The 22,552-nt window shown below is 36.3% G+C and overlaps 1 protein-coding gene across 9 annotated transcripts in view; it reads right to left on the bottom strand.

Annotated features, from left to right (window-relative positions):
- AGTPBP1 (ATP/GTP binding carboxypeptidase 1) overlaps positions 1-22,552 on the bottom strand; it is an 80,305-nt gene that overhangs the window by 49,617 nt on the left and 8,136 nt on the right. For 5 of the 9 annotated variants that reach the window (XM_082075395.1, XM_082075393.1, XM_082075394.1 and 2 more), the window contains exons 2-12: positions 14,612-14,743; positions 13,521-13,591; positions 9,461-9,591; positions 8,842-8,909; positions 8,379-8,442; positions 7,867-8,013; positions 7,462-7,593; positions 4,545-4,638; positions 3,358-3,395; positions 1,628-1,836; positions 1,000-1,177 (exon numbers count right to left, since the gene is read on the bottom strand). In XM_082075395.1, the coding sequence (XP_081931521.1) occupies positions 1,000-1,177; positions 1,628-1,836; positions 3,358-3,395; positions 4,545-4,638; positions 7,462-7,593; positions 7,867-8,013; positions 8,379-8,442; positions 8,842-8,909; positions 9,461-9,591; positions 13,521-13,552 (1,093 nt within the window). In that variant the 5' untranslated portion in view covers positions 13,553-13,591; positions 14,612-14,743. Of the gene's footprint in view, positions 1-999; positions 1,178-1,627; positions 1,837-3,357; positions 3,396-4,544; positions 4,639-7,461; positions 7,594-7,866; positions 8,014-8,378; positions 8,443-8,841; positions 8,910-9,460; positions 9,592-13,520; positions 13,592-13,961; positions 14,006-14,611; positions 14,744-16,699; positions 16,740-17,048; positions 17,135-22,101; positions 22,203-22,552 lie in introns of those variants that run through there. The other 4 variants (XM_082075396.1, XM_082075397.1, XM_082075398.1 and 1 more) reach the window with 4 other exon arrangements.

Raw genomic sequence — 22,552 nt, forward strand, 5'->3', positions numbered from 1 at the left:
AGAGTGTTTTCCATGCAGGAAATTTGCTGATATTCACTTACGGATTACCCAAAATACTGTAATAAGTAGACGTTTAATTTCTGTGGATTTTGGAACACACTTCTGAATCTATTTTCTATTTTGAAGACAAAATGAACTCATAACACCTGCAGCTTGAATCTGACCCATATGAACCCCAATCAGACAGCGGTCTTCTTCAGACTAATATCACATTTTGCTTCAGGAGATACTGCGAATAAGAAGATATTATCGAGTCTGACTTTGCCTCTTAATTTTAGAGTCACTTTCTAACAGCAACTTCAACAGTTGCTTACACACGTACCAAGCTGTTTCACCGTATCTGCAAATGCGTTAACCATTAATTACCCAAAAAAAGAGAAAGGTGTTCACAATAGGATGAATTTATTTTCTACAAAGCACCATAAAAATGCTTTGCAGACAAGTGCTGCCTGAGAGACCACGACAGTCCAAGAAGACAGCTCTACTTTTCTCACCATGCAAATGAAGGAATAACCACAACAATTTTAAAAAAACAATGCTTAAAATGGCACATGTTAATCTGAATTCACTACATCCACTTTACCGAAGTGACACAGAAATCAAAGAATATACGCTCCTGTAAAACAGGATGTACCTATATTACATTTCACATAGGAGAACATATACGGTGAGTTAAAAAGAGAGACCATTAAAGTTTGTAGACTAACATGTACAGTTTGTGCTCTACACTTCAGAGTTTGAGAAACACCATGTTTTAGTTCCGTTTTTGTATTTCATACCTTGGAAAAATAACTATATATGTGTAGACAAAATTTTCATCAGTTAAAACCTAACATTAGAAATTAGTGCTCCACACTAACAGTCGCAGACCTTGTGCTAGCTAAAAAGAGTCTCAGAATCCAAGTTTTAGCGGAGAACACAAAAAATTGCTATTAATTTCACCTCACATAAAGCAATGTTAGACATACTCAAAGACAAAACATTACAAAATTACCATACCGTCAGGAGGCAAATTGTACAGCTGAGCCACAGGACCACTGGTAGGAATAACTGGGAGTTGGAAATGGAAAGCACTTTTAATCGTTGGTAAAGGAAGACGATTTTTAGGAAAACATTTTCTCATTATTAGGCTGGATGTGTTGACAAGGGGATCAAGAGTTCTTACTGCAAGGCACTCCTATTAACAGGAAAATAATTAAGACAACAGAAAAGTATCTCTCAAACTAATAAACAAATGACATTTCTTTTACAGATTTCTAGAATTCGCTAACAGCAAAGTATTTTGTTTACAATAAATTTTGTTAGTATCTCCTTTGAAGACCCGAAGAATTTACACCAACTCAAATTCACTTTTTTAAAAAACCCAAGCTTCTAAATAAAAACACTCCCCTTCAGTTTTTCTAAATTATGTTCAACAGTCCCTCCCAGAGATAGTCACAGCAAAATAAGAGCAAATGTGAATTTAATTCTGTATTCTTTCATTCTGCTTTAGTCAAGTACAGAAAATAATCCTTACCCCATAATCAGGAATGACCACGAATATCATAAAATAGCAAATTTGAGGTCAGGATGTGTTTTTAAAGCCAAAGAGGCAAAAACAACAAAAACAAAACTGAGATAAACTTACTTGTGAAGTGTTGTAAAGAATTTTCATCCCATTGGCATCAATGAATGCTTTTCTTCCCAGTTTGATACTTGTAACACTTTTAATGCACTGTAAAACTCCTTTACGTATCAGCATGTATCTGTGTCGACTATCATGACGGTGCCAATCAATATAAATCGTTAAAAGCACCTGCACATATCCTTTGTCTACTGCTCTCCTGGCATTTGTTTCTTTATAAAAAAAGTTAGGAAAGAAAATTAAAAATTGCCCACAGACTTCACTACTGTTTTCAAATAAATGTTAAAATTATTATTTTTACTCAAGTAACTGAATTGTTTCATTTTAAGTAGCATTTTAGTCATGCTTAGCAGAATTTTACATTAACCTAAACAGAAATGACTGAATAACTGAGGCCAGCAGTCCACACTTCATTCTTCAGACCAACATTGCGTGTTATTTTCATGGTTTGCCAAAACAGTGCGTATTAGACTTAAAGTTAATTGTAAGATACCATCAACTAGCAAATTTAAAAAAAAAAAAAAAAAAAAAGCGTACCTATCTCCATGCACACACACTGTGTGTAGAAACAAGATTTGAAACAAACTTCTTACCTACCACTTGTAATCCATACAGTTTTGCAGCAACTATAACTCAAATTTGATAACTCAAAATACCTCTACCCCAAATACTGGGCAATCAGTATGACAACTGGACTCTACACACCAGAGATCAGTGTTTTTACAAAAAGATTAACTTATATAAAGTGTAGGAAGTTACAATGCCGAAACTCTTCACAACTGGATAAGACATATCAAACCAAACACACAAGAACTCCTGATTTAAAGACACACTTTTTCAACATTTCATTTCTTTCCCCAACATTAAAGTTGCCAATTTACAGAATACTGACATTAATTTGGAAATATTTCTTTCCTTAAATTTCCCGAGGAGAAATTCCAAAAATCAGTAAATACACAAATCTGTAAGACCAAAGTATCACACTGATGAAACATAAAAAACCTCAGCATCCTGTAATAATCGGTACAAAGTTTCCTGTCATTTGTCTGAAATGGTTTTCTGCAAATCTAATCACGCCTCAGTTCTCCTCCAACTCCACTAAAACTACTAGGAATGCTGTATCTTTTATTTAACTGTTTGGAAAGAATGGGTTTTTAATTGCCTTGTCAGTTACAACACTGGTGCAAAATCTGCAGAGATTACATTTGTCAGAACCCACTGCTGCGAGCCAAGATAGCCAATGTCTGGGAACAAAGCATCATTTTGTTACCCTTGGTTCCACTTCATAACTGACAGACTTGTCATTAGGTCCCAAGACGCAGTTACTCAAAAATGTACAGAAACCCTGTATTTTCCCCTGCAGGTATTTTCAGATGCATATATAAAGAAGATGCACCGGAGTTAAGCTATCACTATCCATTATTGAAGGGCTGAGGTGAGTAACTGTGAAAAGTTATTTCTCCGCCTTGCATCCGGATCAGTTCCGCAGAAGCAGTACAGCCTTTCTGCTGCATAACTGAAGAGACAGTAACTAATTATTAAACATATATGTATATACCACACAAATCTTAAAGAACCAGAGACTGCAGATAAAACTGTAGCCTTATTTCTAAATTTCCTAGCCTTGATTTTGTTTTGGTCACAGACTTAATATTAGTTTTATTCTGTGTATATGTATACACGCATATATATATCTCAACTAAACAAACAGTTTCTTGTAGTCAAACACTTACTTGATTTTAGCAATGCAGCAAGTGTGTCTAAAGCAACCCTGTCAATATAACAAGAAAAGTCAAAACAACAACCAACCAGTAAGCTTAATCTACAACACTGTGAAGCTATACAAAATATTTACTGCTAACAGTTTTATTTGGCATCTATTCTCATGTTTCCCTAGGTGCACTGTATCAGACTTTGCTTTTAGAATTTGATTTTCCTAAAATAGCATGCATCTCCACTATATTTGAAGTTGGACAGTGAAATTTAAAAATATCAATGCAATGGCTTGACAAACTTTCAGCCTTTTCAAAAAAACCACCATAATTGACAATGTTTATGAACCATACTCAATGGATGAGACACTTCTGAAACTCCTGTTTTTATATTAGCAGCAGAATAAGTACTTCCACAAAGCAAAAGACACCATTTTAGAAAACTGTAGGTCAAAACTGGCAGCATATGGCTATATTGAGGAGTAACGTTAATCAATCTGTACTACAATACAGGATTAACAGTGTAGGATTTTTCTTGTACACAGAGATCTTGCCTCAGTTAACTCAATATGTACAACTAGAAAATGTATATATAGTTATTTTTACCCTGTTTGTAAAGATAGGCTTCACGCATCTGATCTTAGACCATAAACAAGGATATCATGATTACTCACATCATGGCATAGATAGTTCACATGTCTAATTTTAGCTGGGGCTTAAACAGGCAGGGCATTTTTTTTAAAAGATACTCCAGTGACCACAAATACTAGATTTAGATAATATAACACTATTTTTTGTACCGAAATTAGAATGTGAACAACATGAGATTATTATTTTGCTAACCAGATGAAAAATTCAGTTTTCTGCAGGTATGTACTTCCAGAAGATGGTATTGTATAAAGGGCTACCTCCAGCTAGATCCACTTATCTACTTTTATCCTAAATTCACTTTAGAAAAAAGAGAGGGGGAATATTACAGACAAAAAAAAATAACATTTATATTCTTTTAACAGTACTAATATTTTGTGTTACTCAACTGGGTAAATTTAAACTATCAGATTTGTGGTTCTCCTTCTCACCTCCTTTCACTTCAGCTTTCCAGTTATGAGTTGCATTCAATTTATCTGATATTAATTCTTCATTTACATTTAAGTTTTGAAATGCATCTATGGTTTTTTCATATACTATATTAAAGAGACCTTACTTACTTCATAAGGCTTGTGTTCTTTTTACTAAAAGGGCCAATGATCTTAAACATCAGTTCTACTACTCCATTCTTTCCCAAGGACACTGCATTTACAGCTGTAAGAGTTAAAAGCAATCTGTTTTAAGATAATGTAATAAGAAAAGCAGAAGAAAAAAAAAAAAAAAGATCAATATACTCAAACTAAAATCCATGAGATTTAATTTTGAAGTACAAACCATGTTAGACATGTTTGTGCTTTAACACATACAATGACAAGCAGATGCTGCTCTGCACATAATTAGTATGATAATCAAATTCTGATAAAACTTGGAAAAGACCAAAAAAAGCCCAAACCTTTACAAATAAAATAATGTACTGCTTCCAATGCTTGCTTCTGCTCTTTTTGTTGGTAAGATAAACTAGAAAAATAATTTCCTTCTAAAAAAATATCACTTTTTATCAAGACAGCAGGGTTTCTAAAGCTTCAAGTCTAACAAGTTCTATGACTTGCTATTATCCTTCATTACCAGGATAAACAGGCACATCCACCAAGATTTGAAAGCCAGGTGTTCACTGTAAAATTTAGAAATGCCATTGGTATAAGCTTTCCTGAGCTACATTACGCATGTATGTCCTCAGAAAAAAAAAATAAAAATAAAAATAAAATACTTGAAAGGGAGCAAATTAAAAGAAATGATGTTAAGACCTACATTTAAGAAAAGCATTCTAGTTGTAAATATAGCTGACGTCCAATGCTCATTGAAAACACAAACTGCTGAAACAGGCACAGAAATTCAATTCCTGACTTGAGTTTAGCCATATGCAGTCCTAACAAAGAAGGAAGAGAACAACTAATAATTTAACTCAATGTTTCTATAGACATATCAACAACAAAAGGGGCGCTAAGGAGAACCTCCATCCTTCAGTGGATGCATGGGGAAACATAGTGACAGAGGACAACAAAAAGGCTGAGGTACTAAATGCCTTCTTTGCCTCAGTCTTCAACAGTCAGAACAGTTGTGATACACCGCCCTGAGCCAGAAGACAGGGACAGGCAGTAGAATGAAGCACAAATAATCCAAGGGAAAATGGTTAGCAACCTGCTACACCACTTGGACAGAGACAAGTCTATGGGATCCATCCAAAGGTACTGAGGGAGCTGGCAGAGGTGCTCACTGAGCCACTTCACATCATTTATCAGCAGTCATGGTTAACCAGGGAGGTCTCAGTTGACTGGAGGTTGGCAAATGTGATGTCCATCTACAGGAAGGGCTGAAAGGAGGATCTGGGGAACTACAGACCTGTCAGTCTGACCTCAGTGCCAGGGAAGGTCACGGAACAGATCATTCTGAGTGACATCACATGGCACATACAAGACAACCAAGCAATCAGTCCTGGTCAGCATGGGTTTATGAAAGGCAGGTCCTGCCTGACCAACCTGATCTCCTTCTATGACAAGGTGACCTACTTAGTGGATGAGGGAAGGGCTGTAGATCTTGCCTACCTAGACTTCAGTAAAGCCTTTGACACTGTATCCCACAGCATTCTCCTGGAGAAGCTGGCAGCTCATGGCTTGGATGGGTGTACTCTTTACTGGGTAAAAAACTGTCTGGATGGCCGGGATCAAAGAGTTGTGGTTGAACGGAGCCAAATCCAGCTGGAGGCCAGTCATGAGTGGTGTTCCCCAGGGCTCAGTATTAGGGCCAGTTCTATTTAATCTCTTTATCAATGACCTGGATGAGGGGATTGAGTGCACCCTTAGTATATTTGCAGGCGACGCCAAGTTAGGTGGGAGTGTTGATCTGCTGGAGGGTAGGAAGGCCATACAGAGGGATCTGGACTGACTGGATCAATGGAGTGAGGCCAGTTTTATGAGGTTCAACAAGGTCAAGTTGAAACAAATCCTGCACTTTTGTCACAACAACCCCAGGTAGCGCTACAGGCTTGGGGAAGAGTGACTGGAAAGCTGCCTAGTGGAAAAGGGCATGGGGGTTTTGGTTGACAGGTGGCTGAACATGAGCCAGCAGTGTGCTAAGGTGGCCAAAAAGGCCGACAGCATCCTGGCTTGTATTGGAACTAGTGTGGCCAGCAGGACTAGGGAAGTGATCGTCCCTCTGTACTCAGCACTGGCGAGGCCACACCTCAAAGCTTCCACATTTTTAAAGTATTGAGACTTCATGAATTACATGTGCTCATGTGAATGTCCTAAAAACGTAACCTTATTGATCATCAAATCAGTTCTCTTGGAGGAATGTAGTTATGTTTTCCATTTCTTCCACTTACTTAAGAGGCTTAATGGCCATTTTGAGCTCGAAGGATAAACTTAAAGAGCACCTGGCAGACAGCAGAGATACTACAAGAACCACACTGTTTTCATCAACTTCCTACCGCCTGCCCAGACAACGAATTAGACTCTTGCAGTACACTATTAGTCCAAAAGTAGGGCACTTCAACACAAAAACAAGGAAAAGGTTAAATAAAGAAAAAAAGTATTTTCTCTGTGAACCAAGTTTTAAGTTAACAACCAAGAACAAAATAAGAAAAAGCAAAAAACCCATGAATAATAAGGAGAACAATTATTTAATCTGAAGCGCTTTTGCAAGCACAACACTAGCATTTTTTAATCTTAAAGCATCAGCATTTATGCAAATTAGATTACTCAAAATGTCGCACATCCAATAGCACTGGTCAAAACAATCTCAAATATATATAAATGTACACACACACTGAACAAAAACCAAAGATACACAAGAAGTACAAACATGCTTCACAGCTTTCATTAGAATTCAAATAATTTTATATGAAAAGCAAATACTCAGATAAAAATAATTACTTCAAACATCAAACATTAAACAAGCACTTAGATCCATTTTTTAATCATATCTAGGTAAAAATTTTCATATCACATGGGAAAGAAAATAATTATCTGCAATACTTACAGTTAGTTGAGTAAACTCTTAATACTTGAAGACATGGTAATACCAGCCTGTGGTTCTGTAAATTCTGCCTCACTAAATTCAGTGGTATGTTTAGGACACCATTAATTCTTGCTTTCATGCCAATCTTTTTGTCTGACATGAAAGAAATGCAAAATCAATCACATTAATTTTGAAATCATTATCAAAATATAAAAAATAAATCAACTGTGAATTCTTTCTACTGATAATGTCAACTCTGTGTATCTTCTTTTCATAATTCTTTCCTCCCCTCTATTTTACTTCTCCTTTTATTCTCCTCTACCAATTTTGAATACATGGATGTTTATAAACCAGAATTTTTTTCTTAAGTTTCAAGTATAAAACTGTGAAGTGTTAAGCAATACTACTTAAGTATATTATCATCACCTTTTGGACCAATTTTTGCAAGAAGGGTATGAAGAAGCACCATTAATTCTTCGTTTAGTGGAGAGTCTTTGCTAGCAGTCAACAGCAGCTGCAGTAAGATCTGTGTCCCTCCTTTAGTGACCAAGACGCTTGCTCTCCGACCACCACCTAGAAATTAAAACTCAACTGATTTCTCCAAAGCTAAAGAACAACTAAGTACCTAACCTGTAGTTATCATAAAGGAAGTCTTTAGAACAGCAGTATTTTCTTCATATGTGACTATACTATACAAAAAAATGCTGGACTTAGACTCATAGCAACATAAATTGTTTGCATATAATCATGTGAAAGATTACCTCAGTCTTCATGATCTTTTTATTCTGTATATAAATCAGCTTTAGCAAATGTCAGAAACAAGCAAACAAACAAAAAAACCCACCACCAAACACATGCATACACACAGAAAAAAATCCCCAAAGGCTGCAGAAGAAAACAGGAATACAATCACAAATTGCTTCTTAATGAAAACTTACCAACTGAGACTACCTCAATGAGAATATTCAATATATTTAGAATAGTTTGAGGATCTTTTGTATTCTGCAATAGAAACCACAGAGATTTCTTTGCTAAATGTAGAAGTTGAATACAGTGGTTTAAATACTTACAGCTCAAACAAATTACCACCACTAAATTAAATAGAACTTAAGATGTAGCCACCCAGCTAACCATCCCAGTATGAAGCCTGAATGAACCACAAAACCAATTAAAATCAAGTTTGTAGCATAGCATATTAATTAGAACTGATAGTCACCAAATCATTTCTTAAAATATTTAAAAATAAAGGGATAGAAATTCTCAAAGACCATATCAAATCATTACACTACTACGAAAGTTTTGGAGACTAGCTAGGATAACAACATATTTAATAATATGGAGCCCAAGGATAAAAGGAAAATCTGCCATGTACCCATAACCACAAAAATTAAAAGGTTTTACCTCTAGGGTTGACAGAATGACGTCTATACCAGTGGAGCCCTTAGAAGTCATCTCCTTCCTGGTTTTTTCTGCCAGCAGGAAAAAGATAATTTTTCTTTTAATATATTAGCTTGAAGGAAAAAAATGTGTTCATATACAGATTGATCAGAAAATCTACACTGCAAATAATAAAACCTATTAAAAATTGCAAATATGTACATAAAACTAAAATACATAAAATACTTAAGTGATTTTAAAACTCATTTTTGCTTTCACTTGTTCAACAATCTTGTCATGCCCTAGGGAAAAAAAAAAAAAAACTGTAAAGAAAAAAATCTCCAAGGAAGCTCTCTTCCAGTTACTTCTGCCACTCATATATATGTGAATACACACATATATATACACTGTGAACTATTACTTAAATTGTAGCTGATGATACAAAATTTACTCAGTGTAACCAATACCATCCCAGATAGCACTGAACATGGCCTTAAACAGGTGTTATCAACAATCAGGGACAAAACCAGATGGAAAATCAAGTTCACCAAACAGAAACAAAAATTAAAAGTCTAGCAAGGAAAAAATACAAGAAGTAAGGCTCACAAGGAAAACTACTGAAACCACAAATGTAGACATTTACCTTGACTCTGAACCAGATGAAGGATCTTTGAGGTAACATATCTGGCATTGCCTCCTTCTCCTGATACAGAGTCCAAATTGATCTTCTCCAGCTGTGACAGCAAAGATGTAGTCCGAGAGCTGGCAGAAATACTACAAGAAAGATTTTTTACATTAATTTTTCCATCTAGATCAGAAGAAAAAATAACAACAGAAATCCCATGTCAGTAAGGGGAGTGGTTAATGTGCCTTCATATTTTATCTCTATCGGAAAAAAGTCTGAATTTTCCTTAATTCTGGCAAATTTACTGATTTTGCAAAGCCTGCATTACAGCAGACTAATTATATACAACATCCTCAAGAGTAACTGTGAACAGAGAAATCAGTTGCAGCAAATAAAATCCAGATACAGGTACAAATGTTGTTTACCTATGTCAATTACCATAACTTACATTTAGTATAATTTATCTTAAGTATCAGGATACTGTATCAAACCTGTCATTCTGGCCACAAGACTGCTTGTCTTACAGGCTGGTGTTTTGAAGTGAAAGAAAAGATTATCATTCATAAAGTGAGCAAACCAGCAACCACCAGAAGAAAAAGAACACCATTTTGAAGAAAAAAAATTGTAGGATGTCCAAAGCTATCATCAGAGTCTGGATTCACTTTGTACACAAGGTTATTTTGGTCTGACATAAAATTGCCTTGAAAATGTATTTTAATATAAGAAACAATTTCAAACCTCATTTTCATATACATAGGTAGACTGCAGAGAAAGAATAAATGTAAATATTTACAGTATTCAAAATAAAGTCAATCTAGAAATTGTTTTGTTTGCTCTCCAGTTTTAGGTTATAACAATTATTCAGAATAGTCTTGAGATTCACATTCCCACATGAAAGTAAGTTTTAGATAAATGTTTAATATTTGAATTATAGTCATGTAATTAGCTAGAGGAAATAATGGTTTCCAAGGATTAAACTATCTTGGCTTTTCACTTTTGTAACATTAGAGTCCCGAAATAATCAACACTTATTCATATTAAATACATACTGTTCTGACTATCTGCAATAAAACTTAAGTATCTATCATCAGTTTTATAAATACCGTCCGTTTTGTTTATAACAATGAGGAATTATTACTCCATAATATATATTTTACATCTGTGTAAAGGTTTCACGCTTAGAGTTAACTCTACTAAAATAATTAGTTTAGATGTGGACAAAAATGTTAAAATCAAGGAAAAAAAGTAGATGATGGCAAAGGATGTATTGCTGTGAAAGTAAATTGGTATAACAGCTGCTGAGGAAACTGCTTCCACCACTTTTATTTTTCCGCACTGACATCTAAATAAGAAGCAGAAGCAAAAAGTAGTTTTGGATTACAGATACTTACAAGATGCTAACATCAGTAATAAGAAATGGTTATACTTACTACAGAACTTAAATAAAAATAATTTTATATTGTGAAGTATATCACCTTTGCTGTTATTTGATAGGTTATGATTTTAAAGCATCTTTCAGTGTAAAATAAATCTGTTCTGGTTGCTGAAATACTACTTCTTTTGTAAAAGTAAAGCATCATCCCTACAAACTCTTCTCATCGTCCATATGTTGGTAAAGCTTCGAACACATATGTTGTATTTTAATGCCACTGTCTGGCTCATGGGACCTGTTACGCTCTCATATATGAAAAAACAGATGCATTTTCAAGAAAAACTCTAACCACCTTTGACTGTTGGCAGCCTCACACATTTGGTTTGTTCTTCCACGATCTTCTGTGCAAAGAAGATAAAATCATTAACCTACAGCTACTCAGTTTCTGCTCCTTGACTCCCACGGACACAACCGCCAGGTTTGCCATCTCTGTCTTTCACTACTTAACCCAAATCTCACGAGTTCTGAAGGCAACCATAACTACTATCCTGGAAAGGATTTAGACTTTCTTTGAACATCCTAAAGTAAAGTTTACATGGCTTATTTGATGCCATAGACTGCATGTCTCCGTAGGCATGAAACTCCTTCTCCATCCTATACTCAAACGCCATAGCTCAAAATGCCCCTCACACCACCACCTCACTTGCAGAAAGGAAGCTTGCCCTTTCTCTCGACTGTTGCCAAAGTATATAGCATGACTCTAGCTAACCAGAGAGCTTTGTGGATTTCCTTGTTCTCTGATTAGGAAAGCTATGAGTAGATATAGAGGAAGCAACTGCCCAGACAGTGAGGAACATGGGACTTCAGGGGTTCACACTTGAAACAGAACTCCCTCAACAAGAAAACATCTTCTCAAAGAAAATTTCCTCACTGCAGGGACATTTCTTCCAGTCCCATCAGCTCCAAAAGGGTTTAGGCATTCTTACTCTGGTTATGAAGAAATGCTAGATTCACAGCTCTCCATTACTCACTGTACACTACCTCCACTACACAAACGCTATAACACATCATTACACCTTTCTAAGTGCCTGCTCACAATGGTAACTCTACTGTGGCTGTCATGGCAGCTCATAAAAACTCAGTTACGTTAGAATAGTTTTTGGCTATTCGTCTTGCAAGAATCCTCCCAAAAGATAACAGTCAAATGAAGTAATCAGAAACCATCTGTTTCCCCACTGCACTTCCTTCCTCTGAAACAGCTATTTGCAGTTGGTCAGCACACTGACATACCAGGAAGCATCTTCTCCTACAGCAAACAGGCCTCCTGTATTTCAGTATGCCACAGACAGCCTTTAAAAAACTACTTTAAAGGAGACGGGCTTCTTGGGAGTTTGTTTTCATTTTATTCCAATGCAAACGATTTCATTTTTTTTTTTCCTTGACCAGTTCCACAGTTACCAAATAATCTTTAGATAGCTGATACTTTGATTAGTCTAGAGGTATTTCTGTACATTAAATTCACCATAATTTATTCATGACGTAGGGAACAACTGTTTTGAATTGCAGGGATGGAAACTTTCATTTTAATTCAATAACCGAAGAAGAATAAACAGCACTTAAGTAAGCACTCCGCAACTATCTAATATTCTTTGTGATAGTGTACTTTACATATTATGATTAGTAGTATTTCCAAGAATAACCATTGCTGATGGAGAGTTTGACTTCGCTCATCATAATGCCCAAGGAATTAACATGCCCTAAGTAGAAAATGTAACAGCGTAGTTACTACTTCTTTTGATCCGTCTCTCAAACAGGAACAACCAATCTCTGATATCAAGCTGTTCTACTGTTAATGTTGGCAAAAGCAAAGATGATTCTACATGCAAGTATTTAAATTCAAATTTTAAATCCATACCAAGGCATAAAATGAATCTGCAGTAGAGCACGTCCTTCATGAAAATTCATCCACTCATTTAGAAAATAATTGGTATTTCAGAAAACTAAGACTGCAGCCAAAATTCCCTATTTTGCCACCTTTGGATTGCTTTTTTTAAAATCTGATCAGATGGTTTGATTTAAGAAGGTGGTGTAACCTGTGCTAGCTTAAGAAAATAGTAAGACTGAATTTCAATTTTCAATAGACTTTCAATAATTTCCTGATGCTTAACAGACACGTTGCCTTCCATAGCTAATCTCATAACTTTTTCAAATGTTTGCTAAAACAAGGTATCATTAAAATAGCAAAGCAACTTTTCAACTCTTGAAATCTTCCATAATCTCATTCTTTTTTGTCCTAGCTGTGTGTTGGATTCCGGGATTGTTGGACAATGATATAAATCTTACGACAAATTCATGGTTCTTATACAGTATTATATACTTGTCCTTTAATTTCTTCAGTAGAAATAATTTTATGTTTTGCCAATATTTGCAAAAAGTTATTAACTGATAATTGTTTCAATTAAATTTAATGTATGTTTTATCTTCGAACATGTTGAACTAAATTCTTTCAATTTAAAAAGTTATTTATTAAATTGGAAGCTACTTTATAGTAATCAATATTGACTCCTTCAGTGTTCCAGGACATCAACTAACACATTCTTACTGCGGACCCATACATTATATTTATCTTATTATTAAGATGAAGACTGTTTCTTCACAAATCTCAAATAGTTTGATGTTGAGAAGTCACTATAGGTTTAAATTTACCTTTTTTCAGATGATGTTTTTAGTTTGTTCATATCGGAAATCTGATTCTTCAAATCACCATCTCTGATAACCTGGAAGATATTAAATAACTACAAATTATCAACATCTTTTGTTCTTTAATGATGAAACACTACTACTATATTTCATGTGTCTACACTAGAAATACTAAATACGTTAATTCACATTGGTTACATTTCTGACACTGTCACAAGCTGTTCGCTCTTCAGTCTATTTGACCCAGTTTTTAAAATAAATTCTTGCAATATAAGGATGAAGTATGATTATGCTTTATAATTCAGTCCTACCAGACTCAGAGAGTCTGATTCTCATAAAACAGAAATTTATATCAGTTGCTTAACAGACAATATTTTCATGTCTGTGACAAAATCTAAATGAACAAAGCTTTTGCTGAAGCTAGCAAATACACTTCTTTAAACTTACTTGACAATGTTGTGAGATGTCACAACATACTTATTTCTGACTGCCATTTCATAACTAGGACTAGAGGCACAGTGAGAAAGATGGAGTGTTTGGTGTTCTTATTTAAGCAAGACCTGAATACATTTCTTGGACACAAACCATATCGTGCTAAGGACTCAATTTTCCTATCCTTTTAAGGAGTAGTGTCCTCAGGGTACACTGCTTCCTCAAACAGTGCCTCCAAGCAATTAGGATTGCAGTCTACAGGACCATTAACTGAACCTCAGCACTTCCATTTGAGATCTAGTATGAATGACAAATACTCCCACTGTAAAAAAAAAAAAAACAAAACAAACAAAAGCAGTGTTCTCAAACGGCACAGCGGTTAGTTTCAAGGTAGAACACGGAGGAAAGGGAAAAAACAATGTTCAAAGATATGGATGGTGAGAATGAAAACAAAGCACTTGTTCTCTTGGTATATACAGGCAAGAAATTCAGTCAAATACACACACAGACCACCCCTCCCCCCAAGAGAAATCTGTAATACTTCTCAAAAATCCTTATTGTCAGTACATAAAATAATCAGGGTTTTATTACTGGTAAATTCCACTCTGCCATTGCTAAAAGCCTAAAGCAGATGAAGTATGAAGCAAGCTTACTTCCAGACTTACCTGAAAGCAGAACCTTTTCCCAGCAGCCAGGAAGTAAATGCTCGGCTTTTCCCAAGAATTCCAGCTTGACTCAAGTTAACAGGTGTCCTAGATATGTCCAAGTACCCTTCAAGTGTAAACTATCTTGACTTCCTTTAAAGAAAATGAATAGTTACAAGAGAATAGCTGTATCCACAACAATGCAGGCAATTTCACAAATTATAAATCTGGATTATTCAAACCAGGCTGCAGGTCTTACTGGGGGCAAAATATTAGATTCAAGCAGCCAAGTGCCATTTTGCTTGCAGCGCTGACCCGCTGTCAGCGAGATGATGAACAGTCTGCTAGTGCCAACAGTGTGTACAGGTTATAGTGTACTGAACTGCCGTATAAGCAGAGCCAGCTACAGAGCTGAACTATCTTGAACTGCAAGGTCTTACTTTCTTTTTCTCTAAATTCACCACAAAGTATTTCAGTAAGCATCAAATGCTCTAGGTCAACGAGAAAAGACAAGCAAAGAAGAAAAAGCAGAAGAACATCTGCAAAAAAACCTAGAAGGACCAGTGAGAAAAAGAGATAGAAATGCATATATAAGCAATCCAGAGCACGGTGGTGGAACATTTATGCATACTAAAGTAATAAAATCTCTCTTTAATATTTTATTAGGTGACGCAAAAGCGACTTCCAAACTATTTTAAAAACTTCTAATATTATCCTTATTTTGAACAAAGGATTAATAGAAAGGTAAAGGCAGAAGGTGCGTGGATCTCAATTCAAACATACTTTTAAAACACATTTAATGCCTCTTGCCTGCCAGTGGTAGTAGAGCTGAGGGTAAATTAGCATCAGCTTTTCGACATTTAAAAGACAAAAAATGACATTAAAAGAAAAGAGCCTCAGGTTGGGGGGGAACAGAGGAGAGCAGGGAGTGTCGACTAGTTAAACTTCAAGCTGATGTATGCAGGATTCTGTGCAATCTCTCCCTGCCTTTTCACATTGTCTGTGCAATGTTATACCCTTCATCCTCCCACCTGCAGAGGGGAAACAGGCAGCTCCTTCACAGGAAATTTCTCCAGACAGGCAAGGTTCCAAACCACAAAGCTGCACTCACTGCAATAATGCTACCAAAACTAAGATAAATTAAATGGACTTAAGGAAGTTATACATACTTTTCACCTTTTCACTTCAGAGAAACAAAGACATGCCTTATGTTACATGTATTTTCCTCCCTTCTTCGTGCATTCTTCGTCACTAAGCCACTGACTCACCTTCTCTTCTGATCCATCTTTTCAGCCCTATGAAATTTTGCCACTCACTGGCAAAGGTCTTGGGAAAGGGCAGGGGATACCCCCCAATATTGACCTTTCATGTAAGTTTTGGCATGTGCTGAAATGTAATGGAATAATACGGAACCCAGGCTCCTGCTTCCTCAATAATTACTCTAACCACAAAGCTACTGCACAAAACGGCAAGCACTATCACAAAACATTCTTTTGCTCAAAACAATGGCTGAAGAAACAAACTGGTACCATTTCGTTAAGACATCACATTCAAGCATGTCTATTAGGCATTACTGGGAGTGCCTGATCGGCTACAGAGGACTCATAAGAACATCATCTTCCTAAATATGAAGCCAATTTACATGCATTAGAAGATGCATTAAATGCTCAGCCTCCCCAAGCCAGCAACAGTCCTGGTCAAATATTGTAAGAGGTTTCAGAGGAAATTTTACTGACACAAGATGGATATCCACCTGCATGGCAGGGGCAGGAAAGGGGAGTTAGTAATTATGTTACTGTGCTCTTAATTATCAACACTAATACTATTCTACTCACACAGGTGACTGGACCTCAGGGCCTGTGCAAGAAAACATGACAGGATTATGACCAGGGTCACAGAATCCAGATGTCACTGTCCTGCTATATAAACCACCTCAACTCTAGTTCTTTCATGTGAGTGAAGAGACTTCTAGATTTGGGCTTTTCTTTACTGAATGCCAGGTTTGAAGTTTCCTCCCTTACTGCAACCCCTGAAGATCACACATCAAGTACTTGTCCAAGCTCTTCATTAGGGACACCAAACAAAACCCCCTTTTTTCCTTGATCTCACCTATCCGTATCTGATCCACAGTCAAAACTGGCTCCTGATTCTTCCAGAAAGCAGTGTCTCAGTCCCATTTTAGGCATGCATTTACTTACTGCTTTGGGGAAAGAGAAACTTGAAATGCAATCTGTCTCAAAAAAAAAAAAGAAAATAAATAAAAATCAACTTATCTAAAATCAGGCCAGTGCCTGTCCCACTTCCCTTGTCTTCTCTCCTAGAGAAATCTTTCTTTTATTTTCACACAAATATTGGGAACTTCATACCATAGTAGAAAGCCACCTAATAATCAAATTTACTCCCCAACATCTACCTAATAATGGAAAGAAGGAATTAAAAAAACCCAAATGCTACTAACCAAATACGTTGCATGCAGTGCCACGTAGCTCTCTTTGCATCTTCTTTAAGATTCTGGTATTTAAACTGATGCATGTATTTCCGAGGAAAGTGAGCATACCCCTTACTTACTACAAACCATCCAGGTGGAATTTCTACATGCTCCGAACAATCATCTTTAAAAAAACCTGAAGAACCCAATTAAACTCTGCACAGTAGTGCATGGCTCTACTGCACCAAAACCTGCAGTTAAGTGTATTCACTGTAAATTGTTTTCCCTTTTATTTCCCATTAATCTCTAATGGACAGCAAAGACAGCAGGCATAAAACCAAACTCCAATCCCCACTCTGTGATAAGAGGCACAGTCACCATTACAACATGTCAGTGCTGAACACTTTCATTGCCATTTTTATAACATCACATCCAAAAGAAATTCTCATATGTTAAACACACAGTAACCTCACAGCTGAGTCTCAAAACTTTTAACCAACAGCAGCTCTGCTTTCATGGTTGCACTTTTTTTTCTTTTTGTTTTTCATTGAAACTGGAAGTTTCTAATAGATAGATTTAAAATATATATCTATATTTGGGAATTACACCGGATTGTCTTGCCATCAAGCCCATTTTCATGCAATGGAAAATCTCCTCAAAAAGTATGTTTTCAAACAACCGCCATGAAAGACAAAACTACCAGTATCTGGCAAGCTAGTGGCAGGCAAAGGGGGCAGCCCCACTCAGACAGGACAAAATGACTCTGCGACAAAACCAGCCATGTTCAGAAACAACATGTATATAGCACACCTGAGAAAGCCTGAGGCTGAAAAAAACCAATGTTCATGGTAAAATCCCGCCATTAGAACCCTCTCAGGGAAAATAAAGATAATCTGTCTGCTACTGAAGCTGGGAGACATTCTCAGTTTAAATAAACAGAATTCACGTGCTTCAACTGACAAAAACACTTCAACATGGAACATGTCTGTCTTGGAAGCATAAGTGTGACTAAAACATTTAAAGTATTTTTGTATTTTATTTTCTTAAACCTTTCCCCAACCCCCAAACCCCCTTCTCTTCACCCCTCCCCCCCAACTAAAAAATAAATAAATAAATAAATAAATAAATAAACAAAAATAAATAAATAAATAAATAAATAAATAAATAAAATAAAGAAGAAAGCCAGGAAAGCCAGAGACCTCTGAAATGTTAATATCAGGACATTCCCACTTTTCTGCAAAATAGTTTGTAACTACATTCCAATGAAGAAAGATCTTTTTATCAAATGAAAATAGAAAAACCAAACACAAGTATGGATATGCACAGTTTACTCATACTATTGAATCCGTTCTACTTCCAGTATATTCTATTATCTTTTTATTTTCTTGAAACTCATTTTCTTAACTAGCATACTTTATATATCAAGAAAGGCCTATTTTTTGAGTCTGTTCACTATATATTAAAATATTTTATGATCATAAATAAATTACAAAAATCACATAAAGATATATTCCTGAAAAGACAAAACAAAGTTTCAGTTTTATTGTGCATATCTACCATAATAAGTCTGCAAAACCTGTAAGATTGTTCATCTATATATATTTCCACATTTTGCTTTGTATCCAAAGCTAGATGCATCCCAAAGGTGTTTTCAAAGCCAGAGCACAGACTTCACTTAACTCATCACGATACTATTGATTTGAAAGGTTAAAAAAAGTAACCAGGAGCAAGTAAAAAGGAAGGAATCTAAAGTTCAGATGACAGAATTGTGTCAAAAAGCAATGAATTAAAAAACCAGAGAAATTAGTATGAACTGGGAAGAAAAAAAGAAAAAAAAAAAGTAATGATTTAAAAATTCATAAACGCTAGGCAGAAAAAAAAAAAAAAAAAAAAGGAAGCTAAATCAAAACCTTCCACTGGATCAGGAGACTGCATTCATGGGTATGCTACCTCTTACAGAAGTACATGTGGGTCCCCCCAGTCCCAGTGCAGATTCAACCAGAAGCAAACTGGCCTAAGAGGATATCATTTCATACACCCCGAAGTCTCAGAAGCTGTCCATAGGTCAAAATACTCTTTTTCAAGACACTGAAAAAGTCTGTTTAGACACAACCATATAAAAAGACTACAACATTCTTTGGGCTCTAGGCAATTGTAATCCCAAAATACTACTTGTGGTTTACTTTTTAAACATTTAAGTAAATTGTTTGCAGGAGCAGACTATTTACTATTTACCTAAGTAAACAGGCCCTGTGTTCAAAATCTAGGATGTGCAGCAACATCCCAGTACCAAATAGCAAACTACCCAGAATTCTTGTAGAGAGCAGGTCAATATCATGACAACCAGCATCCTAAATATCCCTGCACAATATGGAAAACTGCAGTATGTTACTTGAGATTACACAAGAAACATTCACCACGACGGCACAGTGCTCTTCCTTTGGCAGTAGTAAGAACCAGTCACTGCTACTAACACAGTGGTGCTGCCTCCATCTCATCTTCTTGTACCATAAGTAGGACAATCAGCTTAACCAAAACATGAGACCTAATGTTAGATTAAAACTCTCACAGACCACTTCAAGATGCCAGTTATATGTACAAAATGCTTCGTATCCTGAAAGCTCAATCCACAGTAAAACACAAAGACTTTGGGTATCTATAATCCCAGTTTAAAACTCAAGTGATCTAAAACCTGGGGAAATCCTCCAAGCTTCACAACTAAATTTCAAGTTGGCAAATCCTACATTGTACTCAACCACAATCTAGTAAAGAGAACACATATACATAAAGAGTTATAACTAATGTGGGAGTGAAAATCTGTTTTCTGAAGTTGCCTCTTCCTAGCCCAGTTCCTGAACCTTCTTCTGAAAGCACTGGGAAGCAAAAGCATAGACTTCCCACCCCATCCCAAATCTGACTTAATGGGCATCTCACAGGAACTGAAGTCCCAGCCAACAGCCCAGAGAGAGAATTTTCAGTACTGGCTGTTTCTTAAATTAAATTGTAAATTAGGACAGAATGGTTTGAAGTACACACTAAACAGTTACCTCTTCCTAATACTTCAACATGCAGCAATACAAAAAGCTTTTAGTGTCATAAAAAAATAATACGTACCTACAATACATTAAAAGTGCTTCTTCTATGAGAAAAAGTTTCTTCAAGATACTAGAAAAACTACAGATACTTGTCTTCCAGATGGAATTGTAAGACTTAATGTGCAAATGGCAGAAGATAACCGTTTATTCTATGACTAAAGCTAAGCAACTCCTCTGAGTAGGAAAAAAAAAAAAAAAAAAAAAATCTAAGTTTTTGCTGGAAAAGAGTCTGATTTTCAAACTCAAAATAAACTGAAAAGGCTAACAACCTTTGCTAGCCAAACAAAAAATACTGTTGAAAACCAGGTACTGCCTTTTCCTTGTACCTTTTGCTATAAATATTTATAGTAGGAAACAAAAAAAGTCAGTTGATTAGTTTAGCCACTGCTGCATTATAGCACAGTACTGACTTTTTGATGTGACTAGATAAACTGCAGTAAACTCCAGACATTCAAAATGACATACATAAAGCTTTGCAGCAGGCTGAAGCACCAAAGCCCTGTACAGCAGCTTGCCAACTATGTAATACAGCTGATTACCACCAGTACACTGTTATGGAATAGACTACCTTAGATTATTGAATTATTGGGTATACTGCTTCTTATAGAAGTTGGTTAGAAAATGCTTATATAGAATTCACTCAGCATAAGTAAGTTTGCTTACTCCAACTTTTGAAGGCTGTGAAACTTTAAACTTTCTTCTTTGCTAAGTAGAAAAGTCTTCAAGCTAGAAGACAAGGGGAGCTGCAACCCTGGAGGTAAGCAAAGGAATAGAATGGTGTCTAACAGAAGAATATTTTGGCTGTTGTCAATAACTTATATTCTCCACCTACAGGTACAAAATAGCAACTGGAGGTCAGACCTATAATTGACAGCCCGCCTGACAAAAAATATGAGACCCAATGAAGAATGGGAAACCCCCAAACGCTAATTTTGCAGTTGGTTTGGAGAAACGTGCAAGGAGTGGGGGCTTGGATTGTGGGGGTATCATTGTCCAAGATTTTCCCGGTGAGTGTCCCTCTTCAGGAGTTCCCCAGCTCAAGCAGCTCTATGCTGTATCTTGCAAATAAACTAAACCAGGGGAAAGAAACTTCCCTAATGCCACTAACCAGAAAAAGAAATTCTGATACATGTAGCCAAGAAAAATATCTGTAAATATTTAATAGTGATTCCCTTTAAAAAAAAAAAAAAAAAAGGAGAAAAAAAAAGTCATTGGGAAAAGAGCAAAATAAGAAAATGACACTTTATTTCTTGCCTGAAAAGAAGCTCCTAGAAAGTTACTAGCGTAGCAAGTGTAAGGTTACTCCTCAAGACATGACAAATTTGCCATCACCAGGCTCACAGACTATCACGTTCAAAACTTGCATGATTTAAGCTGACAGAAATAATGCAAAAGTCAGCTACTTCTTGCTCAGCTAGCATAACCCTTTTCATCAGGCAGAAGGTGAATGGCAGAGGGAGGAAGAGGGAGGGCAATAAAAATAGCCAGGAGGGAAAGGACAATCATAGCAGCAACAAAGCATTTCTCTACTCCAAATACTGAACAAGAACTGGAAACCCAGTAACTTTCCCCAGCTCTTGGAAATGGTTCAGCGATGCAGTGCTAAATGTCAGAGGTGCTTTCCAGCACCTAACCCAGTGCTTCTCCTTTGGCTTACACTGCCTTACACTGTCTTGACGGCTAAGGTCAGTCTGTAAAGAAATCAACCCAAACATCTAAATTTGCTTATAGTTCACCAGGTGGGTTAGAGCAAACTCTCAAGCCTAGTTTTAATCCAGAAGAAGAATAGAGGAATAGAGGAAAAACTGTGGCTCCATGTTGCAGATTTATCCTCTCAAATATGCTTCCAGCCCCTCAACCTCTTTAGCATGCAAAAACACAACCATCTTACAATCCATAAAACTTTCAGCAACAAATTCCCCTTCCGAAACCTTTATTTGTACCATTTAGCTTATGAATTATACTTGAAACAATTAAAACAGTATTACCTTCATCCAGTATGCAAAACCCTGGACATTCTGCTTCTCGTAAATTTTAAGTTTTTTTTAAAGACATGCTGAAAATCAGTAAATGCCTTTTAACACATGAAGCTTTTAGGATGACAGTTTCAGAACTGTCACCTCTGCAGCTGTTGCAAAAGAACGGAAGGATGTTTGAGTGCTTTCCTCCTCCTCCACTACTGCATCTTTCTACGTCTAACTGTTACAAAACTGTATTTCCAAATGTGAACTGTGCTGAATTGTCCATGTATCCAGGGCACAGTTCATAATCTTCTTGATGCTTAGCACAGGATATTTGACAGTTAAGCTGTGGATAGTGGCAGGGCTTGAAAACATACCTAAAGACATACTGCCATTACAAATCTCTCCTAAGCCCTCATCAAAGCAGCTGCCTTGCTCAGCGCTCTCACACTCACTCCAAAAATCCTCACTTGCCCTC

Source organism: Streptopelia decaocto (assembly GCF_964273445.1).
Source record: "Streptopelia decaocto genome assembly, chromosome: Z".
In the NCBI taxonomy this organism is placed as follows: Eukaryota; Metazoa; Chordata; class Aves; order Columbiformes; family Columbidae; genus Streptopelia; species Streptopelia decaocto.